General features: G+C 36.0%; 1 protein-coding gene and 1 long non-coding RNA gene across 11 annotated transcripts in view; one reads left to right on the top strand and one right to left on the bottom strand.

The window, feature by feature from the left end:
* LOC138116301 (uncharacterized) overlaps window positions 1–21,868 on the top strand; it is a 53,319-nt gene that overhangs the window by 28,092 nt on the left and 3,359 nt on the right. Inside the window, exons 2-5 of one of the 2 annotated variants that reach the window (XR_011154099.1) lie at window positions 9,272–9,412; window positions 15,986–16,089; window positions 16,644–16,681; window positions 21,421–21,796. This is a non-coding gene — a long non-coding RNA (uncharacterized lncRNA). Of the gene's footprint in view, window positions 1–9,271; window positions 9,413–15,985; window positions 16,090–16,643; window positions 16,682–21,420; window positions 21,797–21,868 lie in introns of those variants that run through there. The other variant, XR_011154098.1, reaches the window with a different exon arrangement.
* Window positions 6,021–21,868, bottom strand: part of UNC13C (unc-13 homolog C) — a 182,211-nt gene continuing 166,363 nt past the window's right edge. For all 9 annotated transcript variants that reach the window (XM_069025426.1, XM_069025429.1, XM_069025430.1 and 6 more), the window contains 4 exons: window positions 20,382–20,529; window positions 9,263–9,355; window positions 8,393–8,552; window positions 6,021–7,476 (listed from right to left, as the gene is read on the bottom strand). In XM_069025426.1, the coding sequence (XP_068881527.1) occupies window positions 7,191–7,476; window positions 8,393–8,552; window positions 9,263–9,355; window positions 20,382–20,529 (687 nt within the window). In that variant the 3' untranslated portion in view covers window positions 6,021–7,190. The remainder of the gene's footprint in view (window positions 7,477–8,392; window positions 8,553–9,262; window positions 9,356–20,381; window positions 20,530–21,868) is intronic.

A 21,868-nucleotide genomic window follows, 5' to 3' on the forward strand; every position in this document is an offset into this window, starting at 1 on the left:
GACTGGAAAGAGTCAACTCATATGAATGGTTTTGGGGGGTGTGCCTACATCCCCAAAATTTAGCTTTTTTTCTGGTATTATGGTATTGTCTAACTATAGTTTTACATAGTGAAAGTTGCTGTGCTGTTACTGATGAGTTCAGAAGCCATTTTTAATTTCTGGAAAAGTGTTCTGACAACAAACTATTTGTGAGCTTGGAGTGTGGGCAGAAAGAATGGGATAAGTCTCTTTCACTGCTTGCCTACTATTTATAGGCTAAAGAAATAACGAAAGTATTCTCATAATGGAATTTCAAAATTAATCTAGAACTCTATTCCTCCTGCTATAACTCCTTTCCAAGATGGTTTGAAGAGGCTTTTTGGTTCTTTTCTTTTGTTTCTTCCTTATGGTTAGTCACAGTCACCTTGGTATATAGATGTGTGCTAATTATCCTCCATCAGTCTGTTTAAATAATTTACAGTGTAAAGGTCTCAAAGGACTCTCTAGGTGGCAGGTCTGATTTAGAATAGCAAAGTCTTTGTTGCACAGGTCCTTTTCTTTCAAATCTGCCCTTCCTTCTCTGCTTTATTGCAATGTCTCTTGTTTTGGCTTTTTGGTATCTCTTTTTCAGTGATACTTTATTTAACACTGTCATCCAGATACAAGTTGCTACTGTAGATAATGATACTGTTCCAGACTTTCCTCCTCTGTTTGGCAAATTGTTTTCTCCTCTGTGCTCACTTTGCTCTCTGCACAAAAGCAGATGTTATTCTCTAAATATTCCAGTTAAGTGTGTTTGTTTCTATTAGCAATGTCTGACATGCTGGATTTTAAACCTGGTCTGTGTTTCAGTAAGCTGATTCTAGGCATTGCATTCGGCCAGGACTCTTTTAGTTGGCACTAGCCTCAATAGCTGACTTGGAGCATTCAACAAAGATGTAACCTCTTCTCACAGACTATTTAGCTAGCCAGTGCAAATAACAGCATTTGCCAAAATTGCAAGCTGTTTATAAGCATTTTTCTATTTATTATTTATATTTATTTTTTATTTCTATTTTTTTAAAGAGATTCAATTTATCCAACAACTTTTGTGTATAAGTTCTGTTTATTGCCGTCTGACAGGGAAGGATATATACTCAGAGTTATACTCTTTGTTGTTCCCATCTAATAAAAGTGTAGTAAGTTTTTGCTAAATGTAAACAGCATTCTTTGTTTCTATTTTTTTCTGCCATGAAACTTCTCCCTGATCAGAAATGAAATTCTCTACAGTAAAGGGAAGATGTGCTGTGATTATATGGACTATTGAACATCATAGAGCATAGGAGTTAAGTTCATTGCTGCTACTGACTCCAGCTCATATCAGTGGTTACTGCAATGCTTTGTCTCTGCTGCTGAATTGGGGAGAATGAGGGGCTTGACCTAATTTCAGGGTGGTCATCGTGCTGAGGAAGCTCTGTCTGGCACAGGAGTTCCTTTGTAAATTACACAGGAAAAGCAGATAGTGTTTTAAGGGCATATTGATTTATTATTGTCTCCTGGGTGCAAATTACATGTTGATACATTGATGCATCACTAGACACAAATTGCTGTTGTTCCTCAAGCTCCTCAAGAGAATATTCCACCTAGTTAACGTTGTTGTGTCTTGGATATATATTATTCAGGAAAATAATATCTGCAGGTGCTGTAGCTTGAACTTATTTATGGTGGCTTCCAGGCTGGGAATATGTTTATCTTTTTGTAACAGAGGGTAGTGACATGCAGAGCACATTTATTCAGACTCCACTTAGTACAAAAAGAGGGGGGAGACCCTCTCAGGGATCAAATTCTGTCTTGTACCTCTACTGAAATCACAACTGACAAAGTAACTCTTGATCTAGACTAGAACATGACAAAAATACAAACAGATCTACCTTTCTATGTCATATCGGTATCCCACAGCATTTTCTGGTTCTGCTACGAGTTAAGGCATGCAGTCTGAATGCCCACTGTCTGTCAGCCCTCTTCCACATCCATTCCTCTTTTTTTTCCTTTCAGTCTTTTCCTCTGAGTATCTTCCCACACAGTCCAGCTATTTTGGGTACCCAATTTTCCTGTGAAGCGCTTTTGATGTCCGACTGCTGTGCAATGCCCATGAACACTGGGTGGTTTCTATGGACAAAGCTCTGCCGCATGTTGTAAGCCAAAATCCATCTAGCAGGCATCGTACAGGGACTGCTGTCTAAAGGAGGGGAATGTATTCACTCTACGGTAGTTTTCCATTAGTGTTCTACTGTGCAGTGCATGTTTTGCAATTCCTTTTCAGTTTTTGATTCTGCTAGTAAGTAATTGACATTTGTTTTCTCACTGTCATGACCTCAGGCCCGAAGGCTTAACTCACATTGCAGTGAGTGGCATCACTGGCAAGAAAAATGCTCTTGCTTAAATGGGTAAACATGGTTGAACAAAATGTGTAAGACCTCTTAGATCTGAATGAAATACAAGTTAGAGCTGTCTCAGTAATTGTCAGCAGCTCTTGTGTATCTTGGACAAGTGAAGATGGAGATCTCTGATTTTTGCCTGAGTCTGGTCTGTTACAACTCCAGCAATGTCACTTGTGCTTACCCCAGTGTAGGTTCATTTTTTCCTTTATGTATTTGGTCAAACAACAGTGTATGTCAAGTTTACTGACCCGGGCTGGGAACATCTCAGGAAGCTGTTCTGTGGCCCAAGCTGCTCTCTGGTTTGTCCTCTTTGCCTGGAACTCCTACTACTACTCAAAAAACTAGAGAAATTGGTGTTAACTTACATGAGACCCCCCAAGGCAATGCAGGTTGGAGCCTGGGACTGTACTGTAGTGTGTAGAAATAAAAGAAAAATATTAAAGAGCAGATTTCACTTCCTTGGATTAGCTTTTCTGATTATCTTGCATTTTTTTAGTTGAAAATTAATCTATGACGTTTTAATGGCTTTCACTCCAAAGTTTACAGTATTTCAGATTCTGCAGGGAAAAACTAATTTTGCTAAATTGATGATGAAGGCTTTCAGCTGTAGTTGCTGGAGTCTTTGAAATCTGAAACTGAATTCTTACAATGAAATGGTCATAGGCTGAGTCATTCAGGAACACTTTGTTTAGATAAGCTGACTGTCGGCTACAGAATCTGTTCGAAAATATACTTTTTTTCATTTGCTTCCCTATTGGGTTGATCTTCAAATTAGATTTTGTAGAGTCATAATTTAGAAATGCATTTAATACTCTGTAGTGTGTGTGTGCATTCACTCAGTGTAGAACATCCAAGAGAAACAGGTATTCTCCAGACACAAACTAATTTTTCTTTATCTCAGCAAATGCTTATAGTGACATGTTTTTAAAATATCCCAGTTCTGCTTATTAGTCTCAGTCATGTTTGCATCCCATGTCTTGGTTAGAATTTCTAAAATAATTTAGAATTTTTCTCCTTAAGATTCATTTCTATGAATTTTTCGTAGTACACGTCAATTGCATAAATCTGGTGCCAAAATGTCAAGTGATACGAAATAACCATCAAAATAGGCATGTGTAAACAACAGAATGGTTTCTAACCCTTGTCCAGCTGTATTTTACAAATAACATTGAATCCATTTATGTTAATTTTATGTCTGCCTGCTGAATTTAATACAATAACTTAATATTCTCCCCATATTTGTTCAGGTCTTTAGATTTCAAGGGATTTGTGAGAAATGTGTATTAAATTCACACTAATACTGTAAAGTTAAATTATTATTCCGTTTTCAGTATTTGCCTACAAGTTTGATTTCTACAGTCACTAGCATGAGAATATCAGTGAAAACTAGTAAAACAGATTGAGAAAAACAGATGGAAATTATTGGTTTATTATTACTTCTGTTCTGTAAGCTTCTCAAGTAAATCATTAGTTGTGTCTACCCAAGCCAAAGCTCCTTGATTCTTCCAGGGCAGAGAAAAAATAATTTGAAAAATGTTTCATATTTTGTTGCTGGGACTGGTTGAACATCCTGGTGATGGCCCAACACCCGTGAATTGATTATTTTGACGCAAATTTAAGTCTCCAGAAGACATAAAGGATATGAAGAACTACGCACATCCAGTTCCATCTAGTAGATGTTTCCTTTGGTATTTTAGCAGTTTCCTGGGTTCAATGTTCATATGCAAAGGAAAGGCCACTTCCAGTGTTGTGTTCTTAATTCAGGGGTCATCTCAGGTGGTATTATAAAAATAATTATTTTAGATAAGTTGTTTGAGATTTTCAGAATGGCTGCTAGTTTTAGCTTCTTATATGTCTTTAATTCACACATTACTAATTCCCTTCTTTTATCAGACATTAGCTACAAAATGCTTTGCGGAAAATTTAATTGAGTTTCTATATTTGGCTCTTACATTTTCATCCTAGAAAACAAAATAAAAAGGGCAAAAATATTTTTCTCTGGCTTTATTGAACAGTTTTATGTAAAACTGTCAGTTCTGAGTATACAGGTTGACTTGAAGAGCTGTCATATGACAGACTTCTCTAAATGTATTTGCTCTTTTCAGGTGCACATCAAATGGTTTCTATGTAGTCACTGTTCCTTGGAGAATGGAAAATTTGTTCTCAAATTAATCTTGCTATTCTCTTCTGTCTTTTTTCTCCTTTATTTCCCTAAGTGCATATGTGTATATTTACTATCTTAACCAACTAATACAAAAGGAATTCCAATTAGAATTTTGATTACATCAGTTGTCACTGAGAAGGGAAACTGCAGGAACAGCTGTCACTTCACTTAGGTTAGCTCAGGTGAATTAAGAAAATTCTCATGAGTTGTATTTTTTTAATGGGATATTTACTTCCCTAAAAGAGATTATAACAGCCTTTAAACAGCACTGAACACTCTTCCATATCAATCATTTTGACTGCGTGAAATGTGTGAGGTCCAACCGCTTGTGCTACACAATTGCATATACTTGTATTTTGATCCATAACAACGTTTAAAACAGTCCTTTGGTGTAGAGTTAGCACATTTTCCTCTTATCTTCCACATGACAAATTCTGATATATAAAGTAAGTATTTCTCTGTTAAAAACAGTGAAACATTAAACTGTACTGTGCAAAGTTGTGGATTATAAGAGATGCTTTTACCAGCTTGCCTGATTACTTCTGGTGCGTGCAGCTGAGGGAGACCACCACAAGCAGTAACTGACTGCCTTTACTGATTCAGTTGTTACTCCTTTATCCCGAATCTCAGGGATAAACAGTTAAGTGGGTGGTGATGACATTATGCACTAAAATATGTGCCATTTTACAGTAGAATAAACAGCCACAGAAAAATATGATGAAAGTGCTCCAGGTAAAAATACCAGAAGCTGTTTACTCCAGCCTTTCTGGTTTAATTCACAGAGCCACAAACGATACACTTGCGGAATTCTTTTTGCATCTTGTCCACAACAGTGTTCTGTAGCAGGAACCACCTCATCTCTTGATTATTTTCCGTTTTTACTTGAAATTGAGCCTGTGTCTGCTGTTGACGCTTTGGGCTATAGCTTACAGAAATACAATTTGGAATCTATGATCCTAGGGGAGTGCTCTTAACTCTCTAAAGGCTCTGCAGAACTTCCCTTAATGTCTACACATACTTATGACAGATCTACTTTTTAGTATTCAAGGAATAAATTTGAGGATGTTCAAAGACCTTAAAATCTCATCTAAAAGGGTATCCTGGAAACAATCTGGTTTACCTGCATGGAGTCTTCTGTTACATTTTTAGAAGGCTGACATCAACGTACAAACTACATGTCCTCCCTTCCCTTAGTTATTTTTTCCCTAAGCAAAGCTGAAAACTCCAACCTGTATATTGAGAAACACTTGTGACCAAAAGCAATGACAAATGTGTTTAGCATTAGACAATATTCTATTTTTATATGTGTGTGAGTATATGTACATCTACCTAATTTATTATATTTTTTAGGACACTGACATATCAAATCTTACACCTATAGAACAGCCAGATGCCAGACAGGGCAAATCATACTTTAATATATTATAAAGCTATATAGTAAGACCACTCCACGGGCTTCATATGCACATAAAACCAACAGTTACATAAATAATATCAAATGACAAAACTAGAAAGCAGTTTCTGCATACTTTATTTTACAATTCCTCACTAAATGTATTTACAGGACACAGAGTTTGTTTTAGTGCAATACATAGTAATGTTGCATAAGTACAAACTGTTGAACTTTTCTAAAAAAAATAAAAGAAATAAAGCACTTAACTGATGTTACAGCTAAGTATGTAAAGCAACATTAATAACTCTGAGTGAAAATGCTAACAGCATCTTTTCTTCTCATCATTTATAGAAACAAACCACAAACCGGCATTACATATTCCAAACTACTACCCCTTGTACAGTACCATATCATTTAAAAAAATCACTTTTTAAAAGCACATATAGTGTACTGTACAGCAGCCTGTTTCTACAGATACTGACTTACTCTTTTAATACAAATATGATATTACCATGGCAGTTTTGAAGAACAAAGTTATCTCGAGATATCGAACATCAGTAACAAACTCTGATAAGCACAGCTTCTTGAGAACCTGCTTTAACAGCATTTCTTCACAGTGATATTTATGAAAGGTTGGAAAAAGAGATTAGCATAAAATATTCCCATCCTTTTTCAGATTTTTATGCAAAAATCATTACTTTTTTATATTGGTAATTATAAAATTACAAACACTTTCTATAAGTAACTGCATCTGTAGTAATGATAGAAAAAGTCATCAGTAAGACACCTAAAATGAGGCTTGCATAACATGAGAGTTTAAAGAAAACTAAGTACACATCATTTTTAAAACAGGAGTAAGGGATGTAACTTAATTTAGAATAAGCAACACAGTTTAACAGACATATAATCAATTAAAAAAGCTACTTATTTATTAATAAATGTTAGAAAATAATGGAATTGTGATGAGGTGAAATCAACATTTAAAAAGATATGATGAAACATTTAATCTTAGTTTTGGCACTTCATTGGAACAATTACTTTAACAAAGACCAAAATATGTATAAAAGATATACAGCTCCTTGACATACCTTGCAAATGTAGTACATAAGTACTGGCAAACACTGAAAACATAGTTAGTTAAACATTCCCACAGATTTGCACATGCATGCACTAGTCAGACAACAGCGTTGTATTTATGTTCTTGGCGGTGACAATCTTGCATTACTTGGGTATCTTAGGCCATTTCTTCAGCAGATCTTGTTTCTGTTTTAAGTCTTACAAATTCTTTAGCAACTTCATCATTGTTCCTCTGAGAAAGTATTCTAAGGATTGTTAACCCAGTCTCATCTACGGAGATGTTCCTCAGCAGGGGGTACCAGGATGCACAGCTGCCTCGGTCGACGATGCCCTGCAGCTGGATCACTGTCATGCCGATAATGCGATCTTCACGGGCAAAGCAGTAATCCTTCACTGACAGGTGAAGTTCGTAGGCTCCTGGCTTATCTTCGTTACTCAGCAGGCTGTGTGGATTAACAATATGAATTTAGAACAAGGAGTTCAGTTTAATTCCCCCAAGGAATTAATTCACTCTAGAAATCTTGGAAAAATTAAAGCGAGAATGGTAGTTAAAGTTTTGTAGTTCCATTTTGTTGCAACAGAATAGCTAATTTTAAACTTTCTACACAAGTAACCCTTCAGATGTACTGGTGATGGGGTCTCTGTTCTCAGCAGCCTGAACAGAAAGAGAATTCCCTCAATAGCAGAAACAGGTAGTTACCTTTCCCTAGAAAGTACTTAAAATGTTCAGCTAGTTCCCCAGCTGTCAGCACCATGACTTCAAATCAGCTTCAAAAAATACAGAAAACCCTTGGCAGCAGGCATCAAAAGGAACTTTGTGGTAAGACAGAGACAGTGAACTCATTTCCAGTCAGAGTTGGAGGGTAAGGGGAGGAAAAAAAATTGATCTCAGAAAAGGGCAGAGAAGCATTAAATTTAAAACTCCAGGTTAAGTGGAAATTTCTTACTGATTTAAGGATTAAATGATAATAGTATTAGATAAACAATAACATTAACACATGCACAACCCTTTACACATTTAGATATCTCTACAGTCATGAAGGCCCAGATATCTAGAAATAATAATTAATGCTTCAGTCCAAAAAGCTACCTAGGCCAAAAGATTCCTAGCAATATAAATAGTTACTTCTCTGTAAGGAAATGAATTGTACATTTTAACCAGGTTTTGTAGGACTGAAAGCTTGGTGACTGCCATTCATCTTCATATACAACAAAGATAAAAATTAGTAAATAATTTTGAAATAGTGTCTATATCTATGTATAGCCTTAGGATGTTTTTTTGTTGTTGTTGCTGTTAATGGTTTAATGGAAAAAATATTTTAAGAAAATTTTCAAAAAGTATGCAATTCCCAGACTTACAACTGGAAAGTTTCATTGTATTTTGGTGACCAGGTGTTGCTCTTTGTCTTGGTTCCATGCTTTCTTTTCTTGTCACTTAGTTTAGGACCCAATATGCAAACTTCCACGAAGGGACGGAACATAGCTGTTGTTTGCCAGTTTAGGTTATTAATTGCTACAACTGTAAAGAGATAAAAGAACTGAAGTTAAATTCCATTGCAAGAGTTCCAATTAATTAACCTGTATGACTTTTTATAGCCAGTGAAAGGTGACCTGAGAGCTTTCCTATAGGATCTCAATACCTGGCAAGCCTCGGAGGAGCTTTACCCCTTCCCTGCCAAGTAAAGATGTCTGACTACTTTTAGGTTCAAAACTATCAAATATAAACATATATTTTACAATTCCTTTACAATTACAGGTTCTTTTTGCCTGCTATCTTCACTGTAATTAAAAAAATCTGAATGATCCTGTGTTTCTTTCTGAAATTCAGGCTGTGCAGAACAAAGGCATTTTGTTATAAATGCAACTTCTTAAGACTTGGTGGTGTCATTCACCACCCAGCTTTGCTGTAGTTTTTTACAGGTTGAATTATGTGCAAGCAATTGAGAAGTAAAATTTGACATATTTTAATTTACAGCTCCATAACTTAATATAATAACTTTACATTACCTACACAGAGAAGCATAGACAGTACTTGCCTGCACAATCTGAACTTCTGCCGATGTTGAGCAAGGAAAAATCACCTAATCACCTGAAGTGTACTGATAGTTTCACAAGTACTTTAATACTTAACAACTGTTGCTTTATTATTGGTATGTTTGACTTAGGATGTACTTGGAGGTTTGGTCTTTGTCGTTGCTTTCTTTTTAAAGTTGACTGTCTGAAACTTACCTCTCACAGTGACTTTATGCTCACCAGTTCCAGGATGGGTAGAGATATCCACCTGTACAGATATCTCACCCACTGAATTAGTAGCAGTTTGACCTGAAACAAGAATTATTGGTTAGCACACCCGGCTTCTTCATGCATCAAGAGAAATAGGTGAGTGGTATTTTCTGTCAGAAACACTTAGAAATTTCTGAAATGTTTCACATTAAAGTGGGAATCAGTTACAGATTCATAAATGATTTTGCAACAAAAGTTCTGGGCAACTGCAAATATCTATGGAAAGTGCCTCAGTGAAATAAAAAATCCTGTTCACCTGGAACTTTCTGTTCTGGTTGTCCTTAGGTGTGTTTGTATCTTGAAATGCAGAAGTTGATGGTTTTGTAATTTGTTTGCATGTACACCCCAAAAACCTTACTGCTGAGCGTGCATTTGGAAAGTTACTTCTGTATCATTATAGATGAATCCTTTGCTGAGGGTTTTGTCTCAACAAATTACTGAAGTTTTGCATTAACACAGAGAGGGGTTTAAAGAAAAAAGGAGAAGGTTGAAAGCATGGCAGAGGAACCAGGAATTTAATTTTTAAAGTTTTGCTTCTGAGCACCAGAGGAGGTTATAAGTCAATTTGCACTGAATGATTCTTTAAAAGGACTCTGTATGTCTTGAAAAGTTCCTCAATATATCAGATTATAACAGCACAACATAAACAAAATTGAGTATGTTTAACTTGTTCTTTGAATGACTGTGAAAGTTGAATTCTGTGAACTGCACTTGGTTCCCACAGTGTAATCTCTGTGAACCACATACTAAAGTAAATTGCTACCCCTTTATAGCTGGCTGCTATTTCTGTGGGTAGCAGAGAAATGATTCTATATTCCTCTTATTTATACAGAAATTCCTCATTGACTGGTTCCCCATCCCTCCATATGTGAGGAGAAGCAAACATTCCTTTAGAATTTTTCCAACAGTTCGCACAGGAATTAAGGAAGGGTTACAGAGAAGAGGGAGGGGTGTCTTGTGTATAATAATAATGGGGAAAGTGATTTCCCCCCTTAAATTAGTTTATACCCACAATATTTTTTCTGTTACCATGCATAGTCTTTTTCTTTCCTGGATTTCCTCACCAGTGGCTTTCCAGAAATGAGTTCTGCAGTGATGTTTATTCGTTGTTTTGGCCTGATCTGTAATTATGTTCTCTACATGGGATGAACATTGCAAAGTCAATTAAATACTCTTACTGCAAGTGTTACTGCTTCAGAGAACAAGCCCTTTTTTACCTGATAGATCAAAATGTGGAGATTCAGTGATCATTTAACATGCTCAGAACCCTTGAATATTATTCTACATTTCCAAGCTTTCAGGTGAGTTTGGCTTAGAACTGTTGTGAACCTACTTTTGAAACATAGTCAGTAGTGTTTTAGCAAAAATGCACAGTGTCAATACTGTACTGTATTACAGCTGTTACTTCTGAATTGCAGGGTACCTGTACAAATTTTGCTGTTAGATATATTTCAGTATCAGTCAGAGGGTTTGGGCCACTACTGACATGTAAATAAACAACTTATTAGACATCAGCTTTTTAATGACTAGAGGTTTCATTTCAGTGGCAGAAATTAATTTTCTTGTATTTGGATAATTACTTAAAGCTGTACTATAAGGAAGCTCTAAGTTGGTGAATCCTTCTATGTCTTGCTCCCAAAAAAGAATACATATTTTTTAAAAGAATTTGTATAAAAAGGAAGAAATCAAATGGACTAGAAAAGCTAAATAGCAAGAAAAATAGAATGGTTTTATTTAGAAGCATAGACTGAAGAATTCTCTGACTATAGTAAAATTTGCTTTTGAGAAGAGAAAGGAAATTCTCATTTGGTCAAGGTCATAAAGCTGGTTTTCTTTTCTCTTGCACGCACAGTGTCATTAGGCCATGTATCAGTGAGTAGCAGGTTTTTAATGGAGTTACATTTAACCCAGGGTGCTGACTTGTGTGAGAAAGCCCTCCCTCTCATATTCCTTATATTAAATGCAGGCAATGCCTATAATTCAGAAGAAAGCTTGCCCAGGACAGAATTCGAATACTAAATATAATGTAATTTTATATAGAGAGTATTCTCACTGGCTTTGTGATACTGTAAAGTAAATGAAAGAGTAGAGACTGGAGGTCCTAGAGCATTAATCTGTCTCATTCTTTCATTTTTTGAAATCCTACCTTTTCAAGCTGTTCCATAGTGCATGGAATTCAACCTCAGCACAGGTACATTTTGTGGTGATAACCTCTTTATGAATGAGGCTTTTGATTCAGTCTATAGCCTTCCTTCAACTCTGAAGAGTTACATACTGTAACTCTGTTCTGATTAAAAAGCTTTCAATGCCAAGCCAAAAGAAGAGAACCAGAAGAAGGGAACCAGGAACTTGCAACACCTAAATCTTAGGGACACAAACTGAATGTATTGAGAGAGAGAATGAGAAGTTCTTGAACTCTCTCCCAATCACAGTTAATAATAATTTACCCCTGACTACAGTGGAAGATGAGGTAAGCTGATCCTGAATATCACTGAAAATATCAGCCAGTATCAGTTACTTGTTTTAGCCTCCAGCTTAAAAAAATCCCCAAGCCAAAACCCTGGGAATGTTTTAAAAGAAGACAATTAGCATTTTCATTAGATATCCTTGAGAGCAGCTGGTGGGTGATGGTAATAGTGAAGTGTGCTGTGTTAACCTCTAATAATGACAGGTAGGATTTCACCAAGACAAAAATCTATGAATCTGTAAGGTTAGACTTCTGTTTCTTCAACTGTTTTATTAACTTATACAAAATATATTCTTGCAAACGTCTCCTAATTGGTATCTCTTTCCTATATCTAGTAGTCCATAATTTACAACAGCGCTCCAAGCAGTACTGCAAATATATAGTGTGATAGGCCTTGTATGTACAGTAGAGCTTGATATGGTTATAAAGAAATTTGTGCACAACATCACCCAGTTTTATACTAAAAGCAGCTGACATTAAAATGACCCTAACATTCAGTATTGCTGAGAAGATCTCCTTTGCAGAACATCTCAGCCAGCAGAGATAATTTCTAGTGGAGTCTAGAATATAAACTTGGTTTCTTTTAGTAACCACACAACCCTATTTCTCTTCCTGACCTGCTGAGCAAACTAGAGATACAATTCCAGGACATTTAGTATTTGCTTACAGCATCTCTTGTTGACATTCAATAACTATGGTACTTCATTTTAAAGTCTCTCATCTGTCTATTTCTGCTGTTTTGTTTTCTTTTTTGCTACCAGTTCTTGTACAGTCACAGCAGGAATTAGTGATTCTGATTGACTATAGAAAGGTCTATTTATCCTACTGCATTTAATAAGCCAATTTATCTGACAATAAATATCTCTCTGTGCACGGCAGAGGATAATTGCCCTTTTCTTTCTTTAGTACTGTAATATAACTCATTCGAAGACTAACAAACTTATAAATGATTCTGCCTTATGTTTGAAAACCTTATGGATGTTTATTACTCCTTGCTTTCTAATATCTGCTTTACATTTTATTTGTTGGTATATTCATATGATTCAAAACACAGCATCCTCTTACTGGTGGGTCTTAAAGTGATCACATGCAATTAAAGTGCAGTCATTCATTCGCAGTAAATAAACTGTAAAGGAGAAAAAGTATCTCCTCTGGCCAAAGATGCTCACTCCTCAGTGACCAGTAAGGCCTTGAGTTAGGCTTTTATTCCTCCTCATTTAGCACCTGCAATGTCATCAATGTGATAGCTGTTATAACACTAATAATTTTGACAGAAGACAGACATTTTGGACCAAGTCAAATGTTTCTTAGTCATGACAGTCATAATTGCTGCATGTGCACAGAGAAATTCCCTTGCCTTCTATTCCTTAGTGGGTACCTTTGGAAAAGGTGAACTTGTGCACTCGATAGAGAAAATAGCAGAATATGCAAATATAAAAATGAGTCATGTATATTTTGTAAAACCAAAACAGTAACTCCCTATATTTTCTAGGATAATACTCCTGCTAAATGCAAGAGACTCCTACTGAATCAGTCTGTGATTGTGAACAAAAGTACATTACTGTAGAAGGATTCGTCTTGCTTGATCTTTTAGCAGCAAAACGTTTTTAAATGAGGAGGACTTTGGAAACTAACTTCTATGTTTGCATGAATAAAGAGCCCCGCAGACATAAACGGGATTCACAGAAAATGAGCTAGCATAAAATTTCAGAATGTGGTGACCTGCAGTATTTTTGCCCCAAAGTAGCCAAAGACAACAAGCAAGACTCTAAAACTTTGTATGAACGTATCAAAAGTTTCTAAACCTGTGGAGGTTTACATATGTTTCTATTTTGGTTTTTTTAAACTCTGCCTCTAAGGGTTCAGGATTTCAAGATCTTCTTCACCTCTTTGAGGATTAGAAATCCAGTTCAGAAGAAAAACAACTAATAATCATGCATTATGAGATTTTATTACCCAAGACTTAGAAAGCTCACTGAGCATTGGGAGCCTGGCCATGAGACCAGCTGACCTGGCACTGTTGCCTGTGGTAAGCCTAACCTATCCCATTTGCCTCAATGGCTTTTTCAGCATAAAGCTGTTCATCTAAATACTGCACCTATGCTTTGACCTTATTTTCTAAATAGGACATAAGAATGAAAAAGTTGAAAAATATTCAAGCTTTCACAGTTTCCAATGCTCTAGGAATTACACAAGCTATGAAATCAGCACTTTAATCCAGACAAGCACCTGTCATCTTTTGATTGATGATGCCAATAAAATACATATTGGTCTGGCATTGAGCTGCTAATTTATTAGGAGATAAAGTATCAGGGTGACTCATCAAGTTATTTTTCACAGGACCCTGAGACTGAGTTGCAGGAAAACTTTCAGTGCATTTCTGAACATTTTTGTTTAATCCAAAGAGTAAATTAAAGCTGAATTATTAGGAGATGGATGGAGCAAGCTAGATGATCTCTTCTGTATGTGTGTTAGAGAAAAACAAGGCAGCAGAGAAAACTGATTTTATCATGATAACCACACTTACTGCAACATGTGCTTTGCTTCAAGAAGTTGCTATACAAATGGTTGATAATTATTTGTTTTGGGGGATTCTGAGAACCAAGTTCAGTACTTGAAGGCTGACTTCAGCAACCATTTATTCACCATGCTGTCATAAAAAGATTGAAAAGATTTAGGTTTGTATTTGATTAGCAAATGTAAATCATTTGTCTAAAGAATCACTTGCTATGATGGAGTTAAGGCTGACAGGAGATTCAGCAGCATCTCTAAGCCTCTCCACAGTTGTACAAAGCCACACTATCAAAGTACATTCTCTCCTGTTGGAATTTTTTTTGCATCAGGCAGTGATTTTGAGGCACTCAGAGAGCATAATATAAAAGGAGAACGTTGTGGTGTGAGTAGGAAGTACAGGTTTGAGTGCTGGAGTGGAATTCCCAGCTAAGGCCTTTCCCTTCATCTCTCCTGGGGAAAGCTGTGCTCCACACAGCCAGGGCTGCAATTGCACAGCTTCTTGGGACCCCCCAGAGCTGCATCTGCTGCTCTGTCCACGTAGGAAAGAAACCAGGAATGAGCCAGCTTTGATCTGGGAGGTATGTATCCAACTGGCATCATCTATACCTCTGTGGGTGTGTATGTATGTATATATTTATATATATGCATGTATTCTGTACAGCATTTTACCCAGACAACACACAGGCCTCTCAAGAGGTTTCTATATGTATTGGATGCTCTGCTTCTAGTAGGAAGTAATTTTTTTAAAACTGATGTCATATAACTGATGGTCACCTGGTAGCTTCTGTTTATTTTCTTGAGACTTAGAGGAAACTGATACACAACTTGTTTCTAATTTAGGTGCTTTACTGTTTCATTTAAGGACCAACCAGAAATTTTCTAATGTGACAGCCTTTTAAGTGAATATTTTGTAAAGAACCTGCTTACCAGCAGTCTGGTTTTATCTATTTTTCTGCCACTATTCTGAATGCATTTACTTTGCTATCAGCATATGCTGGAATACTTTTATTCATTGTAATTCTGCAAGTTTCTTCACTTTTTTTTCTTATCTGTCCTATTTGTTGCTTGCAATAGTGTGCCGATTTCTGAAGCTTGCAATGCAGGTCTGGCTTTTTCTTTCATGAAATAAGGTTGTGTAACACATGATTCTGACCTCAATTTGAAACTACAGTGGATGAAGCAGGGATTATTTCTTGATTTAAATTCTGTCTGAAGTATGGGTTATGAGAGAACTGGAAATGCTCTGTAGGACTTAAATTTCATGATAGACTACAGGTATAGCTTTCAAAATATGACAGTTAATAATACAATGGTTTTGACAAGCAAAAGAAGAAAAGGTCTTTCTTTTTCACCTAAAACAGCTGCTAAACAATTTAAGCAATTTTTATTTTCTGTAGTCTGATGTCATCTATCTGATTGCCTAAATTATAGATAATATCAGATTATTGTTTTACTGTCATTCCATATATTTCTGAAATATTGAGGTTCTGCTTTGCTTTGTACAACTCGAGGTTGCAAAGGAACACAGAACTGAATTTTGGCTTGGCAGTTGAAAAGAACTTGTCTTCATTTTTGATTGTGTAACTTCGTTCCCTGTATTGGTGACCTCACAAGACAAGGATGGAGTTGCTGTTAGAGATAAGCATATTTACCTAATGAGAATGAGTATTGTGTTTTCTTGTTTTCAGGTACATCGTCCCTTTTTAGCTTTCAATTGTCTGGCATAAGAATGAAGAAATCTGATTCAGACCAGCTGAAGCAAAGCATTTTCTGCAGCCTTGTAAACACACAGGTAGGGTTTGCAGTCTATGTGTTGTGAGATGAGTATTGATTTTTCTGCTTAGCTAATACAAACTATTTTAAGTCACGCTAAAAATTATTGCAGAGTCCTGCCATTATGTATTACTGTTGTATACCTTACAACAACAGCACCACTCTCTAATGATGTTTATAAACTGGAGCTGCTGTAATTTTTAAGAAAAATATTTCTCCATGTCCAATAAACAACCATTTCAGATGCAAGAGTGGTGTTTAGTTTGGAGAAATTAGTGGTAATAAATGAGAGCTAATTCAGGAAACTGTTTGAGATGCTGTCTTTTTATGTAATTTGCTAAAACTAAAATAGTATTTGTTCAAATGTTATAAGTGTTGATGCTAAACAAATGTAAATATTCACAGCACTGGCAATAGTTTATGAAATTACTGAAGATTTAAGGCATTTGCTAAACTAAATCACAGCCTTTTAATTTTGATATACATTAAGTAGTTTAAGAAGTGAAGGTCCAACTTAATAAAAGGGTGACTGCTTCTGTCTTTTTTTTTTTTTTTTTTTTGGAATGACTTTAGAGAAGCTTTACCAGTACTGGTCTCAGCACTGAGTAAAGGTAAGTAAAACGTACCATAGAGTAGGAAAGTTCATGCAATAGACCAACAGAAGTATAGTAAGGGTTTGTCCTTTGGCTTTGAGAGTTTTGTCTTGATTGCGAAAATGTGGTTGAATTTAGCTCGTTTGGTTAAAATTATCTTGTCCTGTCTGACCTGAAATTTGTCCACTTTGTCTAAAACTAGTATCAATGTACAGAATCTATGGTCTTTTGCAGAAGCCTTGGAGCTTTCCCTGAAATTCTGGGCTGGCTGCCTTCCAGCTGTTACCCAGCCATGGGTGTTCCAGCCCTACGGCACTGAACCCCCAACTGAGCCAGGTTTTATAGGTCAGGCTTGGCACTGTGCTGCTATTTTACAACTGATTCATGCTTGGCACAAGTGGAGGGTGCAAAAAGAATTGTTTGGTTACAGAAGATTTTGAAAACAAAATTGAATTATGTATGCAAGAATGTTATCCTCTAGCTGAATTTAGAGGAAAAAACCCACCCACTTTTACAGCTTGAGCTAATGTTTATTACTATTATTAGTGCACAAATAGAGTGACAATTTCCAGCTGGCAGAAGTTTAGAGTAAACAAAATCAATCTGAGATCTGGACCTCAGGTGATTTGCTTGGTAATGGTGAACTGCTGGTACATGATTCTCATCTGGCTGTACTTTATATGCTCTTTGAAGGGGTATCAATGACCACCTAAAGTGTTCAATACTGCTCACTCAGGCTTTGGAATGCAATTCTCCTCCCTAAACTGCCTTCAGGTTTTGCAAAATCCTTTAGGTCTGGAGCAATGTCCTTTTCAGAGACTACAGAAGTGACCTGCTCCATGGAATGGTTCTTGGCAGTGATAGCGCTTGTGTATGGTTGAGTAAGAAAACTGATCCAGAAGAATGTGCTTGCAACAGGCACTGCAGAATCAGCTGAATACCTTCTGGGTAATATTATATGTGACGTTCAGATAGGTGGAACTAAATTTTATTATCATTTTACAAATCATTCTATGGGTTATTATAAAAGTTTTCTCATCAAACAGCACTGATAATTTATTTGCAAAAGAGAATGATGTTTTCTGCATGTTTTACATTTGTGGGCTGGGTTTAAAAAAGGACAAGTGCTTAGCAGGCTTAGCTTATTTTTCTGGAAATGTTTATACCAAGGGACAATCATCGATATATCTCCCCTTACTATCCTATTGATACCAATGTTAAAACCTGTAACAATCAGAGTTTCCACAGGATTTAATTTCCAAACAAACACGTTGAAAGTGTGTGGCAGATCTGGAATAACAGTTGGAAGAGAAACCTCTCCCTCCTCCCTCTGCTAGGCAGAAAGGCAGGTATAAAATATGCCAGAAGATGACAGAACTTAAGCTATGTCACTGAGAAAGCTAATCTGGAACCTGTACTGTTTGTATCAACTTCATTTATTAGACAACATTCTTTTATCCTTAATTTTCATAGTGTGGTTACAGATTTGTGTTCACAACCCTGAGTGAGCATTAAATTTAAAACTTTCAGCAGCATAGAACCATTAGAGTTGGAAAAGAATTTCAGCCATGACAAATCATTATATGGAGAAAACTAAAAATAAAAAAAAAAGCAGTTACTGAAAAAGTTACTATGAGATTATGCTCAGCATTGTCATTTACTTATTCCAACACTTGTCTGTTTTAAAAAGTCTTGAGAGTCTATAGTGGTGCTTTGAAAAGAAAAAATCATCAGCAAAAGCTTACAGCAGTTAATTTCATTATTCCTGTTTGTGTGATAATTTGCTTTTAAAGCATATGTCTATAACAATGTAGTCTCATGATGTATTTGAAGAAGGCAGTAGGAATTGAGCTTTCAAGTATTTAGTGTGGTGAAACCACCACAGGAAAAACTATGCCTCCCTGAGTCGCCATTTTAAAAGTTAGGAATGGTTTTATTACTATTGTCTTATGCAAATTGCTTTGTTGACAAGATTTTTAGGAATTTGTGGGCACAAAGGCTGGGAAACAAAACTCTGGTTCAAGCAGTCATCCCTCTTTAGAAATGGTGCAAATCATATTCTCGGATAATTTGGTTATGCCTATTGAACATGATCCTGGCATGAACACAAATACAGGAACTATCAAGGACCATAACACACACTTTTACAGAGCCCCTACCACAGAATCAGAGAATTAATAAAGTTGGAAGAGACCTCCAAGCTCATAAAGTCCAACTTTCTGCTTTCTGTTTGTGTGTAAAGTTAACTCTCTCTTCACACACCAATTAAACAAAATTTTGCTCTTTAATTTCTTAGAAAAACTGCAGCTTAGTCATGGTGAGTGACAAACTATTTTAACCTGTGGTTAAAAGTAAGCCTGATTGTTGTCTGAGTCTTGTAGTCATTACAGGAAAACCAAGCACCCACTTATATCTACAGTCATAGTTATTATTCAATATATGCTTTCTTTACATTTAAACTATACTTTTTTCATTGCTTTGAGCAATCCAATGCTTACATCCAACTGTCTATTGATTATGGATTGGCAATGTGCAAAAAATTAGGACAAATATCAATCTAATTATATTCCAGAGAAAGCTGCTGATTTGCAAACAGGGTCATTTTAACTAAAAGCTAATGATACAGTTATAGCTGTGAGACTAGAGATCATAATAGATGAGGATTTAATTCTTTTAAATGAAGCATTAAAGGATAATGAAAAGTTATGAGTCACTTTTCTTTAAGTTTCATTCCCAGTGGCTACATTTCTGACAATACTGGTGTGCAAATATAGGCATGGTAATGTCTGCATAGAAATTAACACAGACCTCAGGCTGAAATCAGGATGAAACACAGAAAATTCAATTTTGTGGTTCAGGATTTATAAAGGATCTCTATTTATGGCTACAACTTAGATAATTTTTTTCTCCTGAAGTTACAGTGAGGGTATATGTTAAAGAAAAGAAAAATACACATAAAAGTAACACTTTTCTGCCTGAATCCATATTGTTAATTTTTTTTTTTTTGAGGGGGAGAAAACTCTATTCCCTACATATTAGAGTTTCATAGCGATTTTCTCATTTGTAATATATGAGTTATTAACAGAGATCCTCAGTTTCAATATGGAAACAGCTTAGGAAATGATTCCTTGGAAATAATCTTGGGGCAAGCTGCAAAACTCATGTTTCATGCTTTTTATACCGTAACATATTGTACTTCAGAAGTAAAAGCAATTGATTGCCAGCTTTATTGTCCAATTAAAACTTTCTGATTCTTATGAGCTGGAGCAGGCTAATTCATTATCTCAGCGAATTGCATTCTTTCCCAAAGACATGAAGTGGCAGGCAGGTCATTTTTACAAATGCTCATTACATTCAAAAGAAATCTAGTAAAGATTACTATTATGTACAAATGTTCAGTTTCTAGAATGGAGAAAACAGCTTGGAATGTAATGTGTGCAGTGCTCCTACAAATAACCCTGGTGTTCAGTGTGCATCCAGAGCCTGGGGACTGTTCTTCTTGGGAAGTCACAGGCCCCTAAATGAACTGCCCTCAGATAAGCTACAACAACTGGCAACAGCATTAGATAAGGGATAACATCAATAACATCACATGAGCAAATCTGTGTCATTGAACTCTAAAATACCACAATGGGTGGAGAATGTAATCTGCAATCAGTAATTCAGAACATTTAAAATGTGATTTGATTTATTTCTATGTTCCTTACAGATCACTTACTCTGAGAAGTTTGTGTGGCTATAAACTTCTTTATCAAGGCATCAGTAGTTTGTGTGTAAAGGCTGAGAGCGTATTTGAGGGACTGTAGGTCTGGGCTCTTTTCCAGGAAATTCTTTTTCAGCCCACTTCCTCCAGCATGGAAGTATTGCTAAAATGAAAAACAAATATGGTTGTTCATAGAGGCAAATTATCTGAGAAAGGCCTCAGTTACAGACACACAACTTCAAGAAAAAATTCTTAAATGAATGTTTTAGAAGTAGCAACAGGCGTGTGTAGATTTATTACAGGATTTGAAATAACTGTCAATCTCTAATACAAAACTTCTTTCCAAGGGTAAAAAATTAAGCCTTAGGGGAAGAAAACAATATACAAAATTTTAATCTTGATCTTCATGATCTGAAGTACTCATTTGCCAAAACTGGACAAATATTTGCATTACTCTTTCAGGTTTCAGAGAGTAGAATCAGTTTTAATTCTTTATCGAAACCAAAACAAAATAACAACCCAACACAAACACCTCTAAAATGAAGGCATGGTTTATGAGCACATAAAGAATATATTTAGGGAAAAGGGAATTCTATTAAAATTTTCAGAGAGAATACTCCAGAGTGTGAAGTTTTGGGGTAGCAGTGTGTGAAGATAACTACTGTTCTACTGGCGCAGCTAGATTTGGAAAAACAAATATGCTTACTGCTTTGATGCCATGCTGACTAGGTAAAAAAAAAAACAAAACAAACAAACAAAACCCCCTGCATATATAAATGTATTGTATTTTCAATACCAAAGCTAATTTCAGAAAAACTAAGGGACAGATTATTTCCTTTTTCCTCTCACAATGAAGAATTTTTCCTGAAGTTTTATACAAGACAGTGTTTGATGAATTAATACACTTTAGCTACAATGAAAAGATAAACATGCTACATACCTTCATTTTGTTCAAACACATTGCAAAGCATTTGGCAACCTCCACTACAGTTCTAGGTCTCAAGATCAATAAACTTCCCATTAATGGCTAATTAGTAAAAACAATGTTTTTCAGGAACACTGTGACTACTTGATGAGATGTGATATTGGTCCACTCTGTACAGCGAGAGTTGGGGATTATAAGTAGAATCTACTCCTCCTGCCTTTCTGGAGTGTTGCCAAAGGAATGGGTGCAATTTATACATTCCAATTCACATCCATCCATACATATCCACTAACTGCTGGTTCCCAGGCTTATCTGGACAGCTCAGACCTATCGTCCACACAAGCCCTTTGCATTTAGTGTACACATTTCACCTTACAGTTCTCAAGATTTTGCAGGAGATGAAACATAAATGTTTCATAACAGCTATTATTTACATTTCTGTGTTGTTGGCTACTGACTGTTACAGGGAAAAAATATCTGTAGGAGCAAAACACGGGGTTTGAAGTCATCAGGTTGCAAAATTTTTATATTGTTTTAATACTATGGAGACAGTTAGTGTCAGTTTAAAAGGTTCTGA

This window comes from Aphelocoma coerulescens, chromosome 10 (assembly GCF_041296385.1).
Source record: "Aphelocoma coerulescens isolate FSJ_1873_10779 chromosome 10, UR_Acoe_1.0, whole genome shotgun sequence".
Lineage (NCBI taxonomy): Eukaryota > Metazoa > Chordata > Aves > Passeriformes > Corvidae > Aphelocoma > Aphelocoma coerulescens.